The sequence below is a fragment of the Oncorhynchus masou genome, chromosome 27, assembly GCF_036934945.1.
Source record: "Oncorhynchus masou masou isolate Uvic2021 chromosome 27, UVic_Omas_1.1, whole genome shotgun sequence".
NCBI classification, from domain to species: Eukaryota; Metazoa; Chordata; class Actinopteri; order Salmoniformes; family Salmonidae; genus Oncorhynchus; species Oncorhynchus masou.
Window position 1 is genome coordinate 7,548,771 of NC_088238.1, and position 22,500 is coordinate 7,571,270.

At 48.0% G+C, this 22,500-nt stretch overlaps 1 protein-coding gene across 1 annotated transcript in view; it reads left to right on the forward strand.

The window, feature by feature from the left end:
* The window catches only part of LOC135516572 (glutamate receptor-interacting protein 1-like), a 233,758-nt gene that overhangs the window by 71,492 nt on the left and 139,766 nt on the right, over positions 1–22,500 (forward strand). The window contains 1 exon segment of the mRNA XM_064940922.1: positions 19,623–19,770. Coding sequence (XP_064796994.1) covers positions 19,623–19,770 — 148 coding nt within the window.

Genomic DNA, 22,500 nt, shown 5'->3' on the forward strand with positions numbered 1-22,500 from the left:
GTCATGGGAGTGTGTGTGTGTGTGTGTGTGTGTGTGTGTGTGTGTGTGTGTGTCAAGAAGCTTATCTTCTAGATGCATATACATTTATATGGTGTTCTCCCGACACTGCCAGGGGGTGTTGGTAGACATTTATATGGTGTTCTCCCGACACTGCCAGGGGGTGTTGGTGGACACTGTCAGGGGGTGTTGGTGGATATTTATATGGTGTTCTCCCGACACTGCCAGGGGGTGTTGGTGGACACTGCCAGGGGGTGTTGGTGGACATTTATATGGTGTTCTCAGGACACTGCCAGGGGGTGTTGGTGGACATTTATATGGTGTTCTCCCGACACTGCCAGGGGGTGTTGGTAGACATTTATATGGTGTTCTCCCGACACTGCCAGGGGGTGTTGGTGGACATAGTCAGGACACTGCCAGGGGGTGTTGGTAGACATTTATATGGTGTTCTCCCGACACTGCCAGGGGTGTTGGTAGACATTTATATGGTGTTCTCCCGACACTGCCAGGGGGTGTTGGTAGACATTTATATGGTGTTCTCCCGACACTGCCAGGGGTGTTGGTAGACATTTATATGGTGTTCTCCCGACACTGCCAGGGGGTGTTGGTAGACATTTATATGGTGTTCTCCCGACACTGCCAGGGGTGTTGGTAGACATTTATATGGTGTTCTCCCGACACTGCCAGGGGTGTTGGTAGACATTTATATGGTGTTCTCCCGACACTGCCAGGGGGTGTTGGTGGACACTGTCAGGGGGTGTTGGTGGACATTTATATGGTGTTCTCCCGACACTGCCAGGGGGTGTTGGTGGACACTGCCAGGGGGTGTTGGTGGACATTTATATGGTGTTCTCCCGACACTGCCAGGGGGTGTTGGTAGACATTTATATGGTGTTCTCCCGACACTGCCATGGGGTGTTGGTGGACACTGTCAGGGGGTGTTGGTGGACATTTATATGGTGTTCTCCCGACACTGCCAGGGGGTGTTGGTGGACACTGCCAGGGGGTGTTGGTGGACATTTATATGGTGTTCTCCCGACACTGCCAGGGGGTGTTGGTGGACATTTATATGGTGTTCTCCCGACACTGCCAGGGGGTGTTGGTGGACATTTATATGGTGTTCTCCCGACACTGCCAGGGGGTGTTGGTAGACATTTATATGGTGTTCTCCCGACACTGTCAGGGGTGTTGGTGGACATTTATATGGTGTTCTCCCGACACTGCCAGGGGTGTTGGTGGACATTTATATGGTGTTCTCCCGACACTGCCAGGGGGTGTTGGTGGACACTGTCAGGGGGTGTTGGTAGACATTTATATGGTGTTCTCCCGACACTGCCAGGGGGTGTTGGTGGACATTTATATGGTGTTCTCCCGACACTGCCAGGGGGTGTTGGTGGACATTTATATGGTGTTGTCAGGACACTGCCAGGGGGTGTTTCGTGGACACTGTCAGGGGAAGGTCTAAAGACAGACTTGGTCTCCCAGAGTCTCTTAACATCATTCCCATCAGTTGTCATGTTGAAGCAGACAGAGACTCTGAGAGATGTAGCCTGTGACAGTCCAGGACCGGAGGACAGACCCAGTCCAGGACCGGAGGACAGACCCAGTCCAGGACCGGAGGACAGACCCAGTCCAGGACCGGAGGACAGACCCTGTCCAGGACCGGAGGACAGACCCTGTCCAGGACCGGAGGACAGACCCAGTCCAGGACCGGAGGACAGACCCAGTCCAGGACCGGAGGACAGACCCTGTCCAGGACCGGAGGACAGACCCTGTCCAGGACCGGAGGACAGACCCTGTCCAGGACCGGAGGACAGACCCAGTCCAGGACCGGAGGACAGACCCTGTCCAGGACCGGAGGACAGACCCTGTCCAGGACCGGAGGACAGACCCTGTCCAGGACCGGAGGACAGACCCTGTCCAGGACCGGAGGACAGACCCAGTCCAGGACCGGAGGACAGGCCCTGTCCAGGACCGGAGGACAGACCCAGTCCAGGACCGGAGGACAGACCCAGTCCAGGACCGGAGGACAGACCCAGTCCAGGACCGGAGGACAGACCCAGTCCAGGACCGGAGGACAGACCCAGTCCAGGACCGGAGGACAGACCCAGTCCAGGACCGGAGGACAGACCCTGTCCAGGACCGGAGGACAGACCCTGTCCAGGACCGGAGGACAGACCGTGTCCAGGACCGGAGGACAGACCCAGTCCAGGACCGGAGGACAGACCCAGTCCAGGACCGGAGGACAGACCGTTCTTAGTTCAGCCCCCCATCCCTCCATCGCGGAGACATTTCCACAGACCCTGGCCTTCATCCCTCCAGCTGTTCCCCGTTGTCTCCCTGCTGCCCCACTCTCCCCCTTTCTCTCGCTGAGTTCCAACCCTCAGCCGGTCCTGTAGATGTGACAGGATTGGATAGGTGGAAATGTCTCCATCCTCTCTCTGTGCCTTCAGCTCTGGGTGAGTTCTGTTACAGTCGCTGAAGACAGGCAGTAATGTTCCACTCCAGACAGGCCGTAAGGTTCCATTCCAGACAGGCCGTAAGGTTCCATTCCAGACAGGCAGTAAGGTTCCATTCCAGACAGGCAGTAAGGTTCCATTCCAGACAGGCAGTAAGGTTCCATTCCAGACAGGCCGTAAGGTTCCATTCCAGACAGGCAGTAAGGTTCCATTCCAGGCAGTCAGAGAGTTCTGTTACAGACAGGCAGTAAGGTTCCATTCCAGACAGGCAGTAAGGTTCCATTCCAGACAGGCAGTAAGGTTCCATTACAGACAGGCAGTAAGGTTCCATTCCAGGCAGTCAGAGAGTTCTATTACAGACAGGCAGTAAGGTTCCCTTCCAGACAGTCAGAGCGTTCTGTTACAGACAGGCAGTAAGGTTCCATTCCAGACAGTCAGAGCGTTATGTTACAGACAGGCAGTAAGGTTCCATTCCAGACAGGCAGTAATGTTCCATTCCAGACAGTCAGAGCGTTCTGTTACAGACAGGCAGTAAGGTTCCATTCCAGACAGTCAGAGAGCTCTGTTACAGACAGGCAGTAAGGTTCCCGTCCAGACAGGCAGTAAGGTTCCATTCCAGACAGTCAGAGAGCTCTGCTACAGACAGGCAGTAATGTTCCATTCCAGACAGGCAGTAAGTTTCCATTCCAGACAGTCAGTAAGGTTCCCGTCCAGACAGGCAGTAAGGTTCCATTCCAGACAGTCAGAGAGCTCTGCTACAGACAGGCAGTAATGTTCCATTCCAGACAGGCAGTAAGGTTCCATTCCAGACAGTCAGAGAGCTCTGTTACAGACAGGCAGTAAGGTTCCATTCCAGACAGTCAGAGAGCTCTGTTACAGACAGGCAGTAAGGTTCCATTCTAGACAGTCAGAGAGCTCTGCTACAGACAGGCAGTAATGTTCCATTCCAGACAGGCAGTAAGGTTCCATTCCAGACAGTCAGAGAGCTCTGTTACAGACAGGCAGTAAGGTTCCCTTCCAGACAGGCAGTAAGGTTCCATTCCAGACAGTCAGTAAGGTTCCCGTCCAGACAGGCAGTAAGGTTCCATTCCAGACAGTCAGAGAGCTCTGCTACAGACAGGCAGTAATGTTCCATTCCAGACAGGCAGTAAGGTTCCATTCCAGACAGTCAGAGAGCTCTGTTTCAGACAGGCAGTAAGGTTCCCTTCCAGACAGTCAGAGAGCTCTGTTTCAGACAGGCAGTAAGGTTCCATTCCAGACAGTCAGAGAGCTCTGTTTCAGACAGGCAGTAAGGTTCCATTCCAGACAGTCAGAGAGCTCTGTTTCAGACAGGCAGTAAGGTTCCCTTCCAGACAGTCAGAGAGCTCTGTTTCAGACAGGCAGTAAGGTTCCCTTCCAGACAGTCAGAGAGCTCTGTTTCAGACAGGCAGTAAGGTTCCATTCTAGACAGTCAGAGAGCTCTGTTTCAGACAGGCAGTAAGGTTCCCTTCCAGACAGTCAGAGAGCTCTGTTGCAGACAGGCAGTAAGGTTCCCTTCCAGACAGGCAGTAAGGTTCCATTCCAGACAGTCAGTAAGGTTCCCGTCCAGACAGGCAGTAAGGTTCCATTCCAGACAGTCAGAGAGCTCTGTTACAGACAGGCAGTATGGTTCCCTTCCAGACAGTCAGAGAGTTCTGTTACAGACAGGCAGTAAGGTTCCATTCCAGGCAGTCAGAGAGTTCTGTTACAGACAGGCAGTAAGGTTCCATTCCAGACAGGCAGTAAGGTTCCCTTCCAGACAGTCAGAGAGCTCTGCTACAGACAGGCAGTAAGGTTCCATTCCAGGCAGTCAGAGAGTTCTGTTACAGACAGGCAGTAAGGTTCCATTCCAGACAGGCAGTAAGGTTCCCTTCCAGACAGTCAGAGAGCTCTGCTACAGACAGGCAGTAAGGTTCCATTCCAGACAGTCAGAGAGCTCTGCTACAGACAGGCAGTAAGGTTCCATTCCAGACAGTCAGAGAGCTCTGTTACAGACAGGCAGTAATGTTCCATTCCAGACAGTCAGAGAGTTATGTTACAGACAGGCAGTAAGGTTCCATTCCAGACAGTCAGAGAGCTCTGTTACAGACAGGCAGTAAGGTTCCATTCTAGACAGTCAGAGAGTTATGTTACAGACAGGCAGTAATGTTCCCTTCCATACAGGCAGTTAGGTTCCCTTCCAGACAGTCAGAGAGCTCTGATACAGACAGGCAGTAAGGTTCCATTCCAGACAGGCAGTAAGGTTCCCTTCCAGACAGTCAGAGAGCTCTGTTACAGACAGGCAGTAAGGTTCCATCCCAGACAGTCAGAGAGCTCTGTTACAGACAGGCAGTAAGGTTCCATCCCAGACAGTCAGAGAGCTCTGCTACAGACAGGCAGTAAGGTTCCCTTCCAGACAGTCAGAGAGCTCTGTTACAGACAGGCAGTAAGGTTCCATTATAGGTAGTCAAAGGCAGGTGTCTTCCAATAGAAGTCCTGCCTGCCAGCTCCCAGCTCTTACAAAGCACAGCCAGAACACAGCCAGAACACAGCCAGAACACAGCCAGACCCCAGCTCTTACAAATCACAGTCAGATCACAGCCAGAACACTGACAGAACACTGCCAGAACACAGCCAGAACCCAGCAGAACACAGCCAGAACACAGCCAGAACACAGCCAGAACACAGCCAAAACCCAGCAGAACACAGCAGAACACAGCCAGAACACAGCCAGAACACAGCAGAACACAGCCAGAACACAGCAGAACACAGCCAAAACACAGCCAGAACACAGCCAGATCCCAGCAGAACACAGCCAGAACACAGCCAGACCCCAGCAGAACACAGCCAGAACACAGCCAGAACACAGCCAAAACCCAGCAGAACACAGCAGAACACAGCCAGAACACAGCAGAACACAGCCAGAACACAGCAGAACACAGCCAAAACACAGCCAGAACACAGCCAGATCCCAGCAGAACACAGCCAGAACACAGCCAGACCCCAGCAGAACACAGCCAGAACCCAGCAGAACGCAGCCAGAACACAGCAGAACACAGCAGAACGCAGCAGAACACAGCCAGAACACAGCCAGACCCCAGCTCTTACAAATCACAGCCAGAACACAGCCAGAACACAGCCAGAACACAGCAGAACACAGCCAGAACACAGCAGAACACAGCCATAACACAGCCAGAACACAGCAGAACACAGCCAGAACACAGCAGAACACAGCCAGAACACAGCAGAACACAGCCAGAACACAGCCAAAGCACAGCCAGAACACAGCCAGAACACAGCCAGACCCCAGCTCTTACAAATCACAGCCAGAACACAGCCAGAACACAGCCAGAACACAGCCAGAACACAGCAGAACACAGCCAGAACACAGCCAAAACCCAGCAGAACACAGCCAGAACACAGCAGAACACAGCCAGAACACAGCAGAACACAGCCAGAACACAGCAGAACACAGCCAGAACCCAGCAGAACACAGCCAAAACACAGCCAGAACACAGCCAGATCCCAGCAGAACACAGCCAGAACACAGCCAGACCCCAGCAGAACACAGCAGAACACAGCCAGAACACAGCAGAACACCGCAGAACACAGCAGAACACAGCCAAAACACAGCAGAATACAGCAGAACACAGCCAGAACACAGCAGAACACAGCAGAACACAGCCAGAACACAGAGCTCTGTTACAGACAGGCAGTAAGGTTCCATTATAGGTAGTCAAAGGCAGGTGTCTTCCAATAGAAGTCCTGCCTGCCAGCTCCCAGCTCTTACAAATCACAGCCAGAACACTGACAGAACACTGACAGAACATAGCCAGAACCCAGCAGAACACAGCCAGAACCCAGCAGACCACAGCCAGAACACAGCCAGAACCCAGCAGAACACAGCCAGAACACAGCAGAACACAGCCAGAACACAACACAGCCACAACCCAGCAGAACACAGCAGAACACAGCAGAACACAGCCAGAACCCAGCCAGAACACAGCAGAACACAGCCAGAACACAGCCAGAACCCAGCAGAACACAGCCAGAACACAGCAGAACACAGCCAGAACACAGCAGAACACAGCCAGAACCCAGCAGAACACAGCCAAAACACAGCCAGAACACAGCCAGATCCCAGCAGAACACAGCCAGAACACAGCCAGACCCCAGCAGAACACAGCCAGAACCCAGCAGAACACAGCCAGAACACAGCAGAACACAGCAGAACACAGCAGAACACAGCAGAACACAGCCAGAACACAGCCAGAACACAGCAGAACACAGCCAGAACACAGCAGAACACAGCAGAACACAGCCAGAACACAGCCAGAACACAGCAGAACACAGCCAACAGAACTGACTAAAAGCTTTGTGCATAAAAGCCTTTTCAGATGCAGAGAAAGATCTGTGATGTGAAACATATTCAATGAAAAAGAATCACCTGCTGGTCCTCTGCTGGGCTTTGATGTTTCTTTCTACTTTACAGAACGCTGACTTTAAAAACAGCTTGGTAACAAGGTCAAAACAAAGAGGGATTTAAAAGAGGCAGAAAATAGCAGGCTGATCGATGTTCATTTTAAATCCTTCCCCGGACTTCAGTCTATTTTGATCAGTCCACTAAATGTCAGAGGGAACCACCCAGGAAGGAGAGTATGAGAGAGTGAGCTGGCCTATTACCCAGTGTGGGCCTCCGACGTCCCCACAACGTTCTGACAATCAAACGTCACACGGGTTCCGTTCAGAAGGCCCGCACTGGCCTCTGGGTAATCCTAAAGATTCCGACAGATTCCGGTGGCGGTGACTTTGCCTGTGCTCTGACCTGGAAGTGATAGTTATGTCTTCCTGTCACCGTGTCACAGTCTTACTCGCTGTGCTCGCTGCTCGCTGTGTTTGTTTGTGTATCGCCACGTGTGTGTGTGTGTGTGTGTGTGTGTGTGTGTGTTTGTTTGTGTGTATCGCCACGTGTGTGTGTTTGTGGGTGTGTGTGTGTGTTTGTGTATCGCCATGTGTGTGTGTGTGTGTGCGTGTGCTTGTGTATCGCTACGTGGGTGTATGTGTGTGTGTTTGTTTGTGTATCGCCACATGGGTGTGTGTGTTTGCGTGTGTGTTTGCGTGTGTGTTTGCGTGTGTGTTTGCGTGTGTGTTTGCGCGTGTTTGCGTGTGTGTGTGTGTGTGTGTGTGTGTGTGTGTCAGTGAAGTCTAAGGAAGTAGAGTCCTTCATCCTGAGAGACTTTCCTCTGGAGAAAAAACAACCCCTTGAGTTGACAGTTGGCTGAATATAGATAACAACCCCTTGAGTTGACAGTTGGCTGAATGTAGATAACAACCCCTTGAGTTGACAGTTGGCTGAATATAGAAAACAACCCCTTGAGTTGACAGTTGGCTGAATATAGAAAACAACCCCTTGAGTTGACAGTTGGCTGAATATAGAAAACAACCCCTTGAGTTGACAGTTGGCTGAATATAGAAAACAACCCCTTGAGTTGACAGTTGGCTGAATATAGATAACAACCCCTTGAGTTGACAGTTGGCTGAATATAGATAACAACCCCTTGAGTTGACAGTTGGCTGAATATAGATAACAACCCCTTGAGTTGACAGTTGGCTGAATATAGATAACAACCCCTTGAGTTGACAGTTGGCTGAATGTAGATAACAACCCCTTGAGTTGACAGTTGGTTGAATATAGAAAACAACCCCTTGAGTTGACAGTTGGCTGAATATAGAAAACAACCCCTTGAGTTGACAGTTGGCTGAATATAGAAAACAACCCCTTGAGTTGACAGTTGGCTGAATATAGAAAACAACCCCTTGAGTTGACAGTTGGCTGAATATAGATAACAACCCCTTGAGTTGACAGTTGGCTGAATATAGATAACAACCCCTTGAGTTGACAGTTGGCTGAATATAGATAACAACCCCTTGAGTTGACAGTTGGCTGAATATAGATAACAACCCCTTGAGTTGACAGTTGGCTGAATATAGATAACAACCCCTTGAGTTGACAGTTGGTTGAATATAGATAACAACCCCTTGAGTTGACAGTTGGCTGAATATAGATAACAACCCCTTGAGTTGACAGTTGGCTGAATATAGATAACAACCCCTTGAGTTGACAGTTGGCTGAATATAGATAACAACCCCTTGAGTTGACAGATGGCTGAATATAGATAACAACCCCTTGAGTTGACAGTTGGCTGAATATAGATAACAACCCCTTGAGTTGACAGTTGGCTGAATATAGATAACAACCCCTTGAGTTGACAGTTGGCTGAATATAGATAACAACCCCTTGAGTTGACAGTTGGCTGAATATAGATAACAACCCCTTGAGTTGACAGTTGGCTGAATATAGATAACAACCCCTTGAGTTGACAGTTGGCTGAATATAGATAACAACCCCTTGAGTTGACAGTTGGCTGAATATAGATAACAACCCCTTGAGTTGACAGTTGGCTGAATATAGATAACAACCCCTTGAGTTGACAGTTGGTTGAATATAGATAACAACCCCTTGAGTTGACAGTTGGTTGAATATAGATAACAACCCCTTGAGTTGACAGTTGGCTGAATATAGATAACAACCCCTTGAGTTGACAGTTGGCTGAATATAGATAACAACCCCTTGAGTTGACAGTTGGTTGAATATAGATAACAACCCCTTGAGTTGACAGTTGGTTGAATATAGAAAACAACCCCTAGAGTTGACAGTTGGCTGAATATAGATAACAACCCCTTGAGTTGACAGTTGGCTGAATATAGAAAACAACCCCTAGAGTTGACAGTTGGCTGAATATAGATAACAACCCCTTGAGTTGACAGTTGGCTGAATATAGATAACAACCCCTTGAGTTGACAGTTGGTTGAATATAGATAACAACCCCTTGAGTTGACAGTTGGTTGAATATAGATAACAACCCCTTGAGTTGACAGTTGGTTGAATATAGATAACAACCCCTTGAGTTGACAGTTGGCTGAATATAGATAACAACTCCTTGAGTTGACAGTTGGCTGAATATAGATAACAACCCCTTGAGTTGACAGTTGGCTGAATATAGATAACAACCCCTTGAGTTGACAGTTGGCTGAATATAGATAACAACCCCTTGAGTTGACAGTTGGCTGAATATAGATAACAACCCCTTGAGTTGACAGTTGGCTGAATATAGATAACAACCCCTTGAGTTGACAGTTGGCTGAATATAGATAACAACCCCTTGAGTTGACAGTTGGCTGAATATAGATAACAACCCCTTGAGTTGACAGTTGGTTGAATATAGATAACAACCCCTTGAGTTGACAGTTGGTTGAATATAGAAAACAACCCCTAGAGTTGACAGTTGGCTGAATATAGATAACAACCCCTTGAGTTGACAGTTGGCTGAATATAGAAAACAACCCCTAGAGTTGACAGTTGGCTGAATATAGATAACAACCCCTTGAGTTGACAGTTGGCTGAATATAGATAACAACCCCTTGAGTTGACAGTTGGTTGAATATAGATAACAACCCCTTGAGTTGACAGTTGGTTGAATATAGATAACAACCCCTTGAGTTGACAGTTGGTTGAATATAGATAACAACCCCTTGAGTTGACAGTTGGCTGAATATAGATAACAACCCCTTGAGTTGACAGTTGGCTGAATATAGATAACAACCCCTTGAGTTGACAGTTGGCTGAATATAGATAACAACCCCTTGAGTTGACAGTTGGCTGAATATAGATAACAACCCCTTGAGTTGACAGTTGGTTGAATATAGATAACAACCCCTTGAGTTGACAGTTGGCTGAATATAGATAACAACCCCTTGAGTTGACAGTTGGTTGAATATAGATAACAACCCCTTGAGTTGACAGTTGGCTGAATATAGATAACAACCCCTTGAGTTGACAGTTGGCTGAATATAGATAACAACCCCTTGAGTTGACAGTTGGCTGAATATAGATAACAACCCCTTGAGTTGACAGTTGGCTGAATATAGATAACAACCCCTTGAGTTGACAGTTGGCTGAATATAGATAACAACCCCTTGAGTTGACAGTTGGCTGAATATAGATAACAACCCCTTGAGTTGACAGTTGGCTGAATATAGATAACAACCCCTAGAGTTGACAGTTGGCTGAATATAGAAAACAACCCCTAGAGTTGACAGTTGGCTGAATATAGAAAACAACCCATTGAGTTGACAGTTGGCTGAATATAGATAACAACCCCTTGAGTTGACAGTTGGCTGAATATAGATAACAACCCCTTGAGTTGACAGTTGGCTGAATATAGATAACAACCCCTAGAGTTGACAGTTGGCTGAATATAGATAACAACCCCTTGAGTTGACAGTTGGCTGAATATAGATAACAACCCCTAGAGTTGACAGTTGGCTGAATATAGAAAACAACCCCTAGAGTTGACAGTTGGCTGAATATAGATAACAACCCCTAGAGTTGACAGTTGGCTGAATATAGATAACAACCCCTAGAGTTGACAGTTGGCTGAATATAGATAACAACCCCTTGAGTTGACAGTTGGCTGAATATAGATAACAACTCCTTGAGTTGACAGTTGGCTGAATATAGATAACAACCCCTTGAGTTGACAGTTGGCTGAATATAGATAACAACCCCTAGAGTTGACAGTTGGCTGAATATAGAAAACAACCCCTTGAGTTGACAGTTGGCTGAATGTAGATAACAACCCCTTGAGTTGACAGTTGGCTGAATATAGATAACAACCCCTTGAGTTGACAGTTGGCTGAATATAGATAACAACCCCTTGAGTTGACAGTTGGCTGAATGTAGATAACAACCCCTTGAGTTGACAGTTGGCTGAATGTAGATAACAACCCCTTGAGTTGACAGTTGGCTGAATGTAGATAACAACCCCTTGAGTTGACAGTTGGCTGAATGTAGATAACAACCCCTTGAGTTGACAGTGTGCTGAATATAGATAACAGCCCCTTGAGTTGACAGTTGGCTGAATATAGAAAACAACCCATTGAGTTGACAGTTGGCTGAATGTAGATAACAACCCCTTGAGTTGACAGTTGACTGAATGTAGATAACAACCCCTTGAGTTGACAGTTGGCTGAATGTAGATAACAACCCCTAGAGTTGACAGTTGGCTGAATATAGAAAACAACTCCTAGAGTTGACAGTTGGCTGAATATAGATAACAACCCCTAGAGTTGACAGTTGGCTGAATATAGATAACAACCCCTAGAGTTGACAGTTGGCTGAATATAGATAACAACCCCTTGAGTTGACAGTTGGCTGAATATAGATAACAACCCATTGAGTTGACAGTTGGCTGAATGTAGATAACAACCCCTTGAGTTGACAGTTGGCTGAATATAGATAACAACCCCTTGAGTTGACAGTTGGCTGAATATAGATAACAACCCCTTGAGTTGACAGTTGGCTGAATGTAGATAACAACCCCTTGAGTTGACAGTTGGCTGAATGTAGATAACAACCCCTTGAGTTGACAGTTGGCTGAATATAGATAACAACCCCTTGAGTTGACAGTTGGCTGAATATAGATAACAGCCCCTTGAGTTGACAGTTGGCTGAATATAGAAAACAACCCATTGAGTTGACAGTTGGCTGAATGTAGATACCAACCCCTTGAGTTGACAGTTGACTGAATGTAGATAACAACCCCTTGAGGTGACAGTTGGCTGAATATAGATAACAACCCCTTGAGTTGACAGTTGGCTGAATATAGATAACAACCCCTTGAGTTGACAGTTGGCTGAATGTAGATAACAACCCCTTGAGTTGACAGTTGGCTGAATGTAGATAACAACCCCTTGAGTTGACAGTTGGCTGAATATAGATAACAACCCCTTGAGTTGACAGTTGGCTGAATGTAGATAACAACCCCTTGAGTTAACAGTTGGCTGAATATAGAAAACAACCCCTTGAGTTGACAGTTGGCTGAATATAGAAAACAACCCCTTAAGTTGACAGTTGGCTGAATATAGAAAACAACCCCTTGAGTTGACAGTTGGCTGAATGTAGATAGCAACCCCTTGAGTTGACAGTTGGCTGAATGTAGATAACAACCCCTTGAGTTGACAGTTGGCTGAATGTAGATAACAACCCCTTGAGTTGAAGCTACGGATTTTATTAATAAAACTCTCTCACACTTTCATGGTGAAGCAAATCGATTCTCAAGGGAGAAGTGGGAGTTGTCTTTTGAAATGTGTTTGTATGATAGATTAGACTTAACATGAAGTTAACATACAGGTGTGTGCCTTTACACAGAGCTTTACAGTATGTCCCACATACAGGTGTGTGCCTATACACAGAGATTTACGGTATGTCCCAACAAACAGGTGTGTGCCCATACACAGAGATTTACGGTATGTCCCAACAAACCGGTGTGTGCCTATACACAGAGATTTACAGTATGTCCCACAAACAGATGTGTGCCCATACACAGAGATTTACGGTATGTCCCAACAAACCGGTGTGTGCCTATACACAGAGATTTACGGTATGTCCCACAAACAGATGTGTGCCCATACACAGAGATTTACGGTATGTCCCAACAAACAGGTGTGTGCCTATACACAGAGCTTTACGGTGTCTGCTCGTGGAGACAAGTTAGGTTTTCTCTCTGAGTGACCCAGGCATGATAAAAACAGAATGATTAAGGACCACCAGATTGCAAGCCCATTAATCCCTAATATACACCCATAAACTACACACACACACACACACACACACACACACACACACACACACACACACACAGAGAGATAGAGAGACAGACACTGTAGCGATGCGCAATGACGCGATGATGTGGCCAGGGTATGCTGGTGGTTGCGTGTGTGTGATGAGAAACCGTGCAACATTCCCACACAGCCAGTCTCATCAGTACGTCTCTCTCCCTCCTGGTTGGCAGGCTTGAGGTGTTCATCATTCCCACACAGCCAGTCTCAAAGAGAGAATGAGTTATGAAGGAAGAATGGACTGGAGGAGAGGAGATGTAGAGGCATGGAGGAGAGGAGAGGTAGAGAGATGGAGGAGATGACTGGAGGAGAGGAGAGGTAGAGAGATGGAGGAGAGGACTGGTGGAGAGGAGAGGTAGAGAGATGGAGGAGATGATTGGAGGGGAGGACTGGAGGAGAGGAGAGGTAGAGAGATGGAGGAGATGACTTGAGGAGAGGAGAGGTAGAGAGATGGAGGAGAGGAGAGGTAGAGAGATGGAGGAGACGACTGGAGGGGAGGACTGGAGGAGAGGAGAGGTAGAGAGATGGGGGTAGGGGTATGGAGGAGAGGAGAGGTAGAGGGATAGAGGAGAGGAGAGGTAGAGAGATGGAGGAGACGACTGGAGGGGAGGACTGGAGGAGAGGAGAGGTAGAGAGATGGGGGTAGGGGTATGGAGGAGAGGAGAGGTAGAGGGATAGAGGAGAGGAGAGGTAGAGAGATGGAGGAGACGACTGGAGGGGAGGACTGGAGGAGAGGAGAGGTAGAGAGATGGGGGTAAGGGTATGGAGGAGAGGAGAGGTAGAAGGATAGAGGAGAGGAGAGGTAGAGAGATGGAGGAGAGGACTGGATGAGAGCAGAGGTAGAGAGATGGAGGACAGGAGAGGTAGAGAGATGGGGGTAGAGGAATGGAGGAGAGGACTGGAGGAGAGGAGAGGTAGAGAGATGGGGGTAGAGGAATGGAGGAGAGGAGAGGTAGAGAGATGGGGGTAGGGGTATGGAGGAGAGGAGAGGAGAGGGATAGAGGAGAGGAGAGGTAGAGAGATGGAGGAGAGGACTGGATGAGAGCAGAGGTAGAGAGATGGAGGAGAGGAGCGATAGAAAGATGGGGGTAGAGGGATGGAGGAGAGGAGAGGTAGAGGGATGGAAGGTAGTGTTTTATCACCATGAATGAAACAATCTCCAGGCTGCATCAATAATGTGAGCCCATTAATTTTTCATCAGATAACTCTTAGCAGGAACAGTCAGGAGAAGACGAGGAAATGATATGGGCAGGAAATACAGGGAGGACAGGGACATATAGATATGTAGGGGAGACAGGGACATATAGATATGTAGGGGAGACAGGGGCATATAGATATGTAGGGGAGACAGGGGCATATAGATATGTAGGGGAGACAGGGGCATATAGATATGTAGGGGAGACAGGGACATATAGATATGTAGGGGAGACAGGGACATATAGATATGTAGGGGAGATAGGGACATATAGATATGTAGGGGAGACAGGGGCATATAGATATGTAGGGGAGACAGGGACATATGTAGGGGAGACAGGGGCATATAGATATGTAGGGGAGACAGGGACATATAGATATGTAGGGGAGACAGGGACATATAGATATGTAGGGGAGACAGGGGCATATAGATATGTAGGGGAGACAGGGACATATAGATATGTAGGGCAGACAGGGGCATATAGATATGTAGTGGAGACAGGGACATATAGATATGTAGGGGAGATAGGGACATATAGATATGTAGGGGAGACAGGGGCATATAGATATGTAGGGGAGACAGGGACATATAGATATGTAGGGGAGACAGGGGCATATAGATATGTAGGGGAGACAGGGACATATAGATATGTAGGGGAGACAGGGACATATAGATATGTAGGGGAGACAGGGGCATATGTAGGGGAGACAGGGGCATAGAGATATGTAGGGGAGACAGGGGCATATAGATATGTGGTGGAGACAGGGACATATAGATATGTACGGGAGGACAGGGACATATAGATATGTAGGGGAGACAGGGGCATATAGATATGTAGGGGAGACAGGGGCATATAGATATGTAGGGGAGACAGGGACATATAGATATGTAGGGGAGACAGGGACATATAGATATGTAGGGGAGACAGGGGCATATAGATATGTAGGGGAGACAGGGGCATATAGATATGTAGGGGAGACAGGGGCATATAGATATGTAGGGGAGACAGGGGCATATAGATATGTAGGGGAGACAGGGACATATAGATATGTAGGGGAGACAGGGGCATATAGATATGTAGGGGAGACAGGGACATATAGATATGTAGGGGAGACAAGGGGAGGTATGGTTACTGGGGGATTGTTGCTTGGATGAATGGTGATGGGGAAGAAGGAGGGAGAGAGAGAGAGAGAGGGAGGGAGAGAGGGGAGAGGGGGAGAGAGAGAGGGGAAGAGGGACAGAGAGGGAGGGAGAGAGAGAAGGAGAGGGGAAGAGGGAGCGGTAGAGGGGAAGAGAGAGAGGCAGAGGGGAAGAGGGAGATAGAGAGGGAGGGAGAGGGGAAGAGGGAGAGAGAGAAGGGTAGAGGGGAAGAGGGAGAGGTAGAGGGGAAGAGAGAGAGGGAGAGGGGAAGAGGGAGAGAGAGAGGGGTAGAGGGGAAGAGGGAGAGAGAGGATGGAAGAGGATACATGGAGGATAAATAATAGTGTAGGAGGGGAGAGAGAGAGAAGCCTGTGGGGGAATACAGGTTAGCTGCTAGCACATCAACACCACCTCTGTTCAGAGAGACAGAGAGAGAGAGACAGAGAGAGAGAGACAGAGAAAGAGAGAGAGACAGACAGGAAGAGAGAAAGACAGAGAGAGAGACAGAGAGACAGACAGGAAGAGAGAAAGACAGAGAGACACACAGAGAGAGTGGTTGGGAGAGAGACAGAGAGAGAGAGAGAGAGAGAGAGAGAGAGAGAGAGACACACAGAGAGAGAGTGGGTGGAAGAGAGACAAAGAGACAGAGGGAGAGACAGACATAGAGAGAGAGAGAGACAGAGAGAAAGAGAGAGAGAGAGAGAGACACAGAGAGAGTGGGTGGAAGAGAGACAGAGAGACAGAGGGAGAGAGAGAGAGAGGTGTAGAGACCGGAATAAGGGGAGGGGTGTAGAGACCGGAATAAGGGGAGGGGTGTAGAGACCGGAATAAGGGGAGGGGTGTAGAGACCGGAATAAGGGGAGGGGTGTAGAGACCAGAATAAGGGGAGGGGTGAGGGGTGTAGAGACCAAAATAAGGGGAGGGGTGAGGGGTGTAGAGACCAGAATAAGGGGAGGGGTGTAGAGACCGGAATAAGGGGAGGGGTGTAGAGACCAGAATAAGGGGAGGGGTGAGGGGTGTAGAGACCAAAATAAGGGGAGGGGTGAGGGGTGTAGAGACCAGAATAAGGTGAGGGGTGTAGAGACTGGAATAAGGGGAGGGGTGAGGGTGTAGAGACCAGAATAAGGGGAGGGGTGAGGGGTGTAGAGACCAAAATAAGGGGAGGGGTGAGGGGTGTAGAGACCAGAATAAGGGAGGGGTGTAGAGACCAGAATAAGGGGAGGGGTGTAGAGACCAGATTAAGGGGAGGGGTGCAGAGACCAGAATAAGGGGAGGCTGTATCTGAGCCTGGTACACCCCAGCTGTTGGGTAACTAAGGGGAGGCTGTATCTGAGCCTGGTACACCCCAGCTGTTGGGTAACTAAGGGGAGGCTGTACACCCTGAGCCTGGTACACCCCAGCTGTTGGGTAACTAAGGGGAGGCTGTATCTGAGCCTGGTACACCCCAGCTGTTGGGTAACGAAGGGGAGGCTGTATCTGAGCCTGGTACACCCCAGCTGTTGGGTAACTAAGGGGAGGCTGTATATGAGCCTGGTACACCTCAGCTGTTGGGTAACTAAGGGGAGGCTGTATCTGAGCCTGGTACACCCCAGCTGTTGGGTAACTAAGGGGAGGCTGTATCTGAGCCTGGTACACCCCAGCTGTTGGGTAACGAAGGGGAGGCTGTATCTGAGCCTGGTACACCCCAGCTGTTGGGTAACTAAGGGGAGGCTGTATCTGAGCCTGGTACACCCCAGCTGTTGGGTAACTAAGGGGAGGCTGTATCTGAGCCTGGTACACCCCAGCTGTTGGGTAACTAAGGGGAGGCTGTATCTGAGCCTGGTACACCCCAGCTGTTGGGTAACTAAGGGGAGGCTGTATCTGAGCCTGGTACACCCCAGCTGTTGGGTAACTAAGGGGAGGCTGTATCTGAGCCTGGTACACCCCAGCTGTTGGGTAACTAAGGGGAGGCTGTATCTGAGCCTGGTACACCCCAGCTGTGCTTTATTGGTTCAGACAGGTTATACCTGATGAGAGACTTTTTCTATTTAATGCTGACATTTTGTAGTCAGATCTTTGTATATATATTTGTAAATATCATCATCTTCTTTGATACACCAGCGGTCTGTAAATAAATCCTCATTTGCACCTCTTCCTGCCTGTCTCCTGCTGAATCTGTGTCCTTACGACGGCTCGAAGGAACCTGTTTTTACACGAATACAGATATCACAGCAACCTGTCACTTCAAAAGCACCCAGTGATCTCAGAGTCTCTGCATTTCAATGTTATGTTTTTTTTTTGTGGTAGAGCGTGATGTAAGCAGAATTTAATATAATTCCATTTGCACGAACCCCCCAAAAATTTGTTCCCCCTGGCTCATTTCAACTACCCATTTAGTTAGTTTATCCTAGCCGGGTCTGCTCTGTGGAGTGAAATCACTAAAACACACAGGCAGTTGGACGTTCATAGTTCTTCAGATGTTTTGAACATCTAGATGCTGTATGTGAAGTGAAAGCTTTGAAACACATTGGGGGGATCTGTTTTGGTTGTGTTTAGGTTCATGCGGTTGTGTTTAGGTTCATGTTTCAGTGTTGCCCTGTCTGTGAATACAGCTAGATACTGGAGCTGTTACCTTTCACAACAGGGGGTTGCCTCTGGCTCAACCCCCAGTCCCCTGCCTGCATCACAGTTTCATTATTCCACATGTTGTGTAACTGTACGAAGGAGCAGAGTGGAAGCCATTAGGGCTCCTGAATGGTCGCCCAGTTTCATCAGAACCGACAGGGATCCTGGTTAGTGGTTTCTCCATTAGGGCTCCTTAATGGTCGCCCAGTTTCATCAGAACCGACAGGGATCCTGGTTAGTGGTTTCTCCATTAGGGCTCCTTAATGGTCGCCCAGTTTCATCAGAACCGACAGGGATCCTGGTTAGTGGTTTCTCCATTAGGGCTCCTTAATGGTCGCCCAGTTTCATCAGAACCGACAGGGATCCTGGTTAGTGGTTTCTCCATTAGGGCTCCTTAATGGTCGCCCAGTTTCATCAGAACCTACAGGGATCCTGGTTAGTGGTTTCTCCATTAGGGCTCCTTAATGGTCACCCAGTTTCATCAGAACCTACATGGATCCTGGTTAGTGGTTTCTCCATTAGGGCTCCTTAATGGTCACCCAGTTCCATAGGTCAACATGGTCCATAGGTCAACATGGTCCGTAGGTCAACATGGTCCGTAGGTCAACATGGTCCAGAGGTCAACGTGGTCCAGAGGTCAACATGGTCCATAGGTCAACGTGGTCCATAGGTCCACATGGTCCAGAGGTCAACATGCTCCACAGGTCAACGTGGTCCATAGGTCAACATGCTCCACAGGTCAACATGGTCCATAGGTCAACATGGTCCGTAGGTCAACATGGTCCACAGGTCAACGTGGTCCATAGGTCAACATGGTCCATTTACAGCACAGTGATGGAGGTTTCTGGTTATTGTGGCCGTAGGGCGAAATCCCTTTATAGTTGATGGGATAGTGTGAGCGTGTGCAATGTGTGATTGTTGAGAGCAGTGTCACCCTTTAAGGTGTTGTAGAATATTGATATGTTAGAGACTGTGGTATTATGTTTCCATCAGCATCACTTCCATGACAAACTGACAACAGACTGACTAACCCATGTTCTCTCTCTCTCTCTCTCTGTCTGCCCTCTCTCTCTCCCTCTCTCTCTCTCTGTCTCTGTCTCTGTCTCTGTCTCTGTCTCTCTCTCTCTCTCTCTCTTTCTCTCTCTCTCTCTCTGTCTCTGTCTCTCTCTATCTATCTCTCTCTCTCTCTCTCTCTGTCTGCGCTCTCTCTCTCCCACTCTCTCTCTCTCTCTCTCTCTCTCTCTATCTCCCTCCCTATCTCTCTCTCTCTCTCTCCCTCCCTATCTCCCTCCCTATCTCTCTCTCTCTCCCTCCCTATCTCCCTCCCTCTCTCTCTCTCTCTCTCTCTCTCTCTCTCTCTATCTCTCTCCCTCCCTCTCTCTCTCTCTCTCTCCCTCTCTCTCTCTCTCTCTCTCTCTCTCTCTCTCTCTCTCTATCTCTGTCTGTCTGCCCACTCCCTCTCTCCCTCCTACTTGTCTCCTCTCCTCCAGACTCCATAGCCACAGCTTCAGGGCCTCTGCTGGTTGAGGTAGCCAAGTCCCTGGGGTCCAGTCTGGGCCTGGCCCTCAACACCTCCATGTACTGCAACAAGCAGGTCATCATCATAGACAAGGTCAAGCCCGCAAGCATCGCAGACAGGTAACTAAACCCTGCTGGGCCAGCTGAATATATATCCTGTCCCTACAGACACGGACACACTGTAGACATGGAGAGAGGGAGAGAGAGGGAGGGAGAGAGAGAGAGAGCGAGGGAGAGGGGGAGGGGGAGAGAGGGAGAGAGAGAGAGAAAGAGAGAAAGAGAGAGAGAGACAGGGAGGGAGAGAGAGAGAGAGAGAGAAAGAGTGAGAGAGAGAGACGGGGAGACAGAGAGAGGGAGAGAGAGGGGGAGGGAGAGAGAGAGAAAGAGAGATAGAGAGAGAGACAGAGAGAGAGAGGTGCTTTTTATTTGATGACTTATCTGTGGTGCTCTGTGTATATCTGTGGGGCTCTGTGTATATCTGTGGGGCTCTGTGTATATATGTGGGGCTCTGTGTATATCTGTGGGGCTCTGTGTATATCTGTGGGGCTCTGTGTATATCTGTGGGGCTCTGTGTATATCTGTGGGGCTCTGTGTATATCTGTGGTGCTCTGTGTATATCTGTGGGGCTCTGTGTATATCTGTGGGTCTCTGTGTATATCTGTGGTGCTCTGTGTATATCTGTGGGGCTCTGTGTATATCTGTGGGGCTCTGTGTATATCTGTGGGGCTCTGTGTATATCTGTGGGGCTCTGTGTATATCTGTGGGGCTCTGTGTATATCTGTGGGGCTCTGTGTATATCTGTGGGGCTCTGTGTATATCTGTGGGGCTCTGTGTATATCTGTGGGGCTCTGTGTATATCTGTGGGGCTCTGTGTATATCTGTGGGCTCTGTGTATATCTGTGGGGCTCTGTGTATATCTGTGGGGCTCTGTGTATATCTGTGGGGCTCTGTGTATATCTGTGGGGCTCTGTGTATATCTGTGGGGCTCTGTGTATATCTGTGGGGCTCTGTGTATATCTGTGGGGCTCTGTGTATATCTGTGGGGCTCTGTGTATATCTGTGGTGCTCTGTGTATATCTGTGGGGCTCTGTGTATATCTGTGGGGCTCTGTGTATATCTGTGGGTTTCTGTGTATATCTGTGGGGCTCCTGCAGAGCCTCTATTGCTTCCTGACAGGAATCGATTCAGGGGAAGAAACAGAGAGAAGAGAGAAAACAAATGAATGTGCAGGTGGAAGCTTGTCTGCCTTTGAGACGTTTCATAGTTTTGAAATGTATAAACGCTTAGTGGCTAATTATAGAAATTCAATAAGTCATATGTGGTCTGACGCTAGCGGGGCGGCCTGGAATAACAACAGAGAAACACAACGCTGAGTGGACCGAAAATACACCCTGTTTCCCTAATGGCACTCTATACCCTATGTAGTGCCCTAGGACCCATAGGACCCTGATTAAAAGTAGTGCACGATGTAGGGAATAGGGTGTCATTTGGGATAAAGTCACAGACTTTATGAAGCGGAAGGAGAGAAGTTTACTTCCTTCACTCGCTGACTATAATAAGACAGTCCTCTAGTCTCCGGCGGCTCTACTTGTTAAAACATTCAGGGAGGATAACAAGCCTCTCTCCTTCCTCTGGGTGGCTTCTCAGTCATGGATTGGAGAAGTCCTGACTCACTTTCAATATAGCTCCACCCAGCTAAACCTGGTTGGTCACCGATAGACGAATCAGATTACTGAGTGGTAGGTAGTGTTACCTTAACGACTGTTACTAATAGACTAATCAGATTACTGAGTGGTTGTTTAGGTAGTGTTACCTTAACGACTGTTACTAATAGACTAATCAGATTACTGAGTGGTTGTTTAGGTAGTTTTACCTTAAAGACTGTTACTAATAGACTAATCAGATTACTGAGTGGTAGGTAGTTTTACCTTAACGACTGTTACTAATAGACTAATCAGATTACAGAGTGGTAGGTAGTTTTACCTTAACGACTGTTACTAATAGACTAATCAGATTACTGAGTGGTTGTTTAGGTAGTTTTACCTTAACGACTGTTACTAATAGACTAATCAGATTAGAGTGGTAGGTAGTGTTACCTTAACGACTGTTACTAATAGACTAATCAGATTACTGAGTGGTTGTTTAGGTAGTGTTACCTTAACGACTGTTACTAATAGACTAATCAGATTACTGAGTGGTAGGTAGTTTTACCTTAACGACTGTTACTAATAGACTAATCAGATTACTGAGTGGTTGTTTAGGTAGTGTTACCTTAACGACTGTTACTAATAGACTAATCAGATTACTGAGTGGTAGGTAGTTTTACCTTAACGACTGTTACTAATAGACTAATCAGATTAGAGTGGTAGGTAGTGTTACCTTAACGACTGTTACTAATAGACTAATCAGATTACTGAGTGGTTGGTAGTTTTACCTTAACGACTGTTACTAATAGACTAATCAGATTACTGAGTGGTAGGTAGTGTTACCTTAACGACTGTTACTAATAGACTAATCAGATTACAGAGTGGTAGGTAGTTTTACCTTAACGACTGTTACTAATAGACTAATCAGAGTACTGAGTGGTTGTTTAGGTAGTGTTACCTTAACGACTGTTACTAATAGACTAATCAGATTACTGAGTGGTTGTTTAGGTAGTGTTACCTTAACGACTGTTACTAATAGACTAATCAGATTACTGAGTGGTTGTTTAGGTAGTTTTACCTTAACGACTGTTACTAATAGACTAATCAGATTACAGAGTGGTAGGTAGTTTTACCTTAACGACTGTTACTAATAGACTAATCAGATTACAGAGTGGTAGGTAGTTTTACCTTAACGACTGTTACT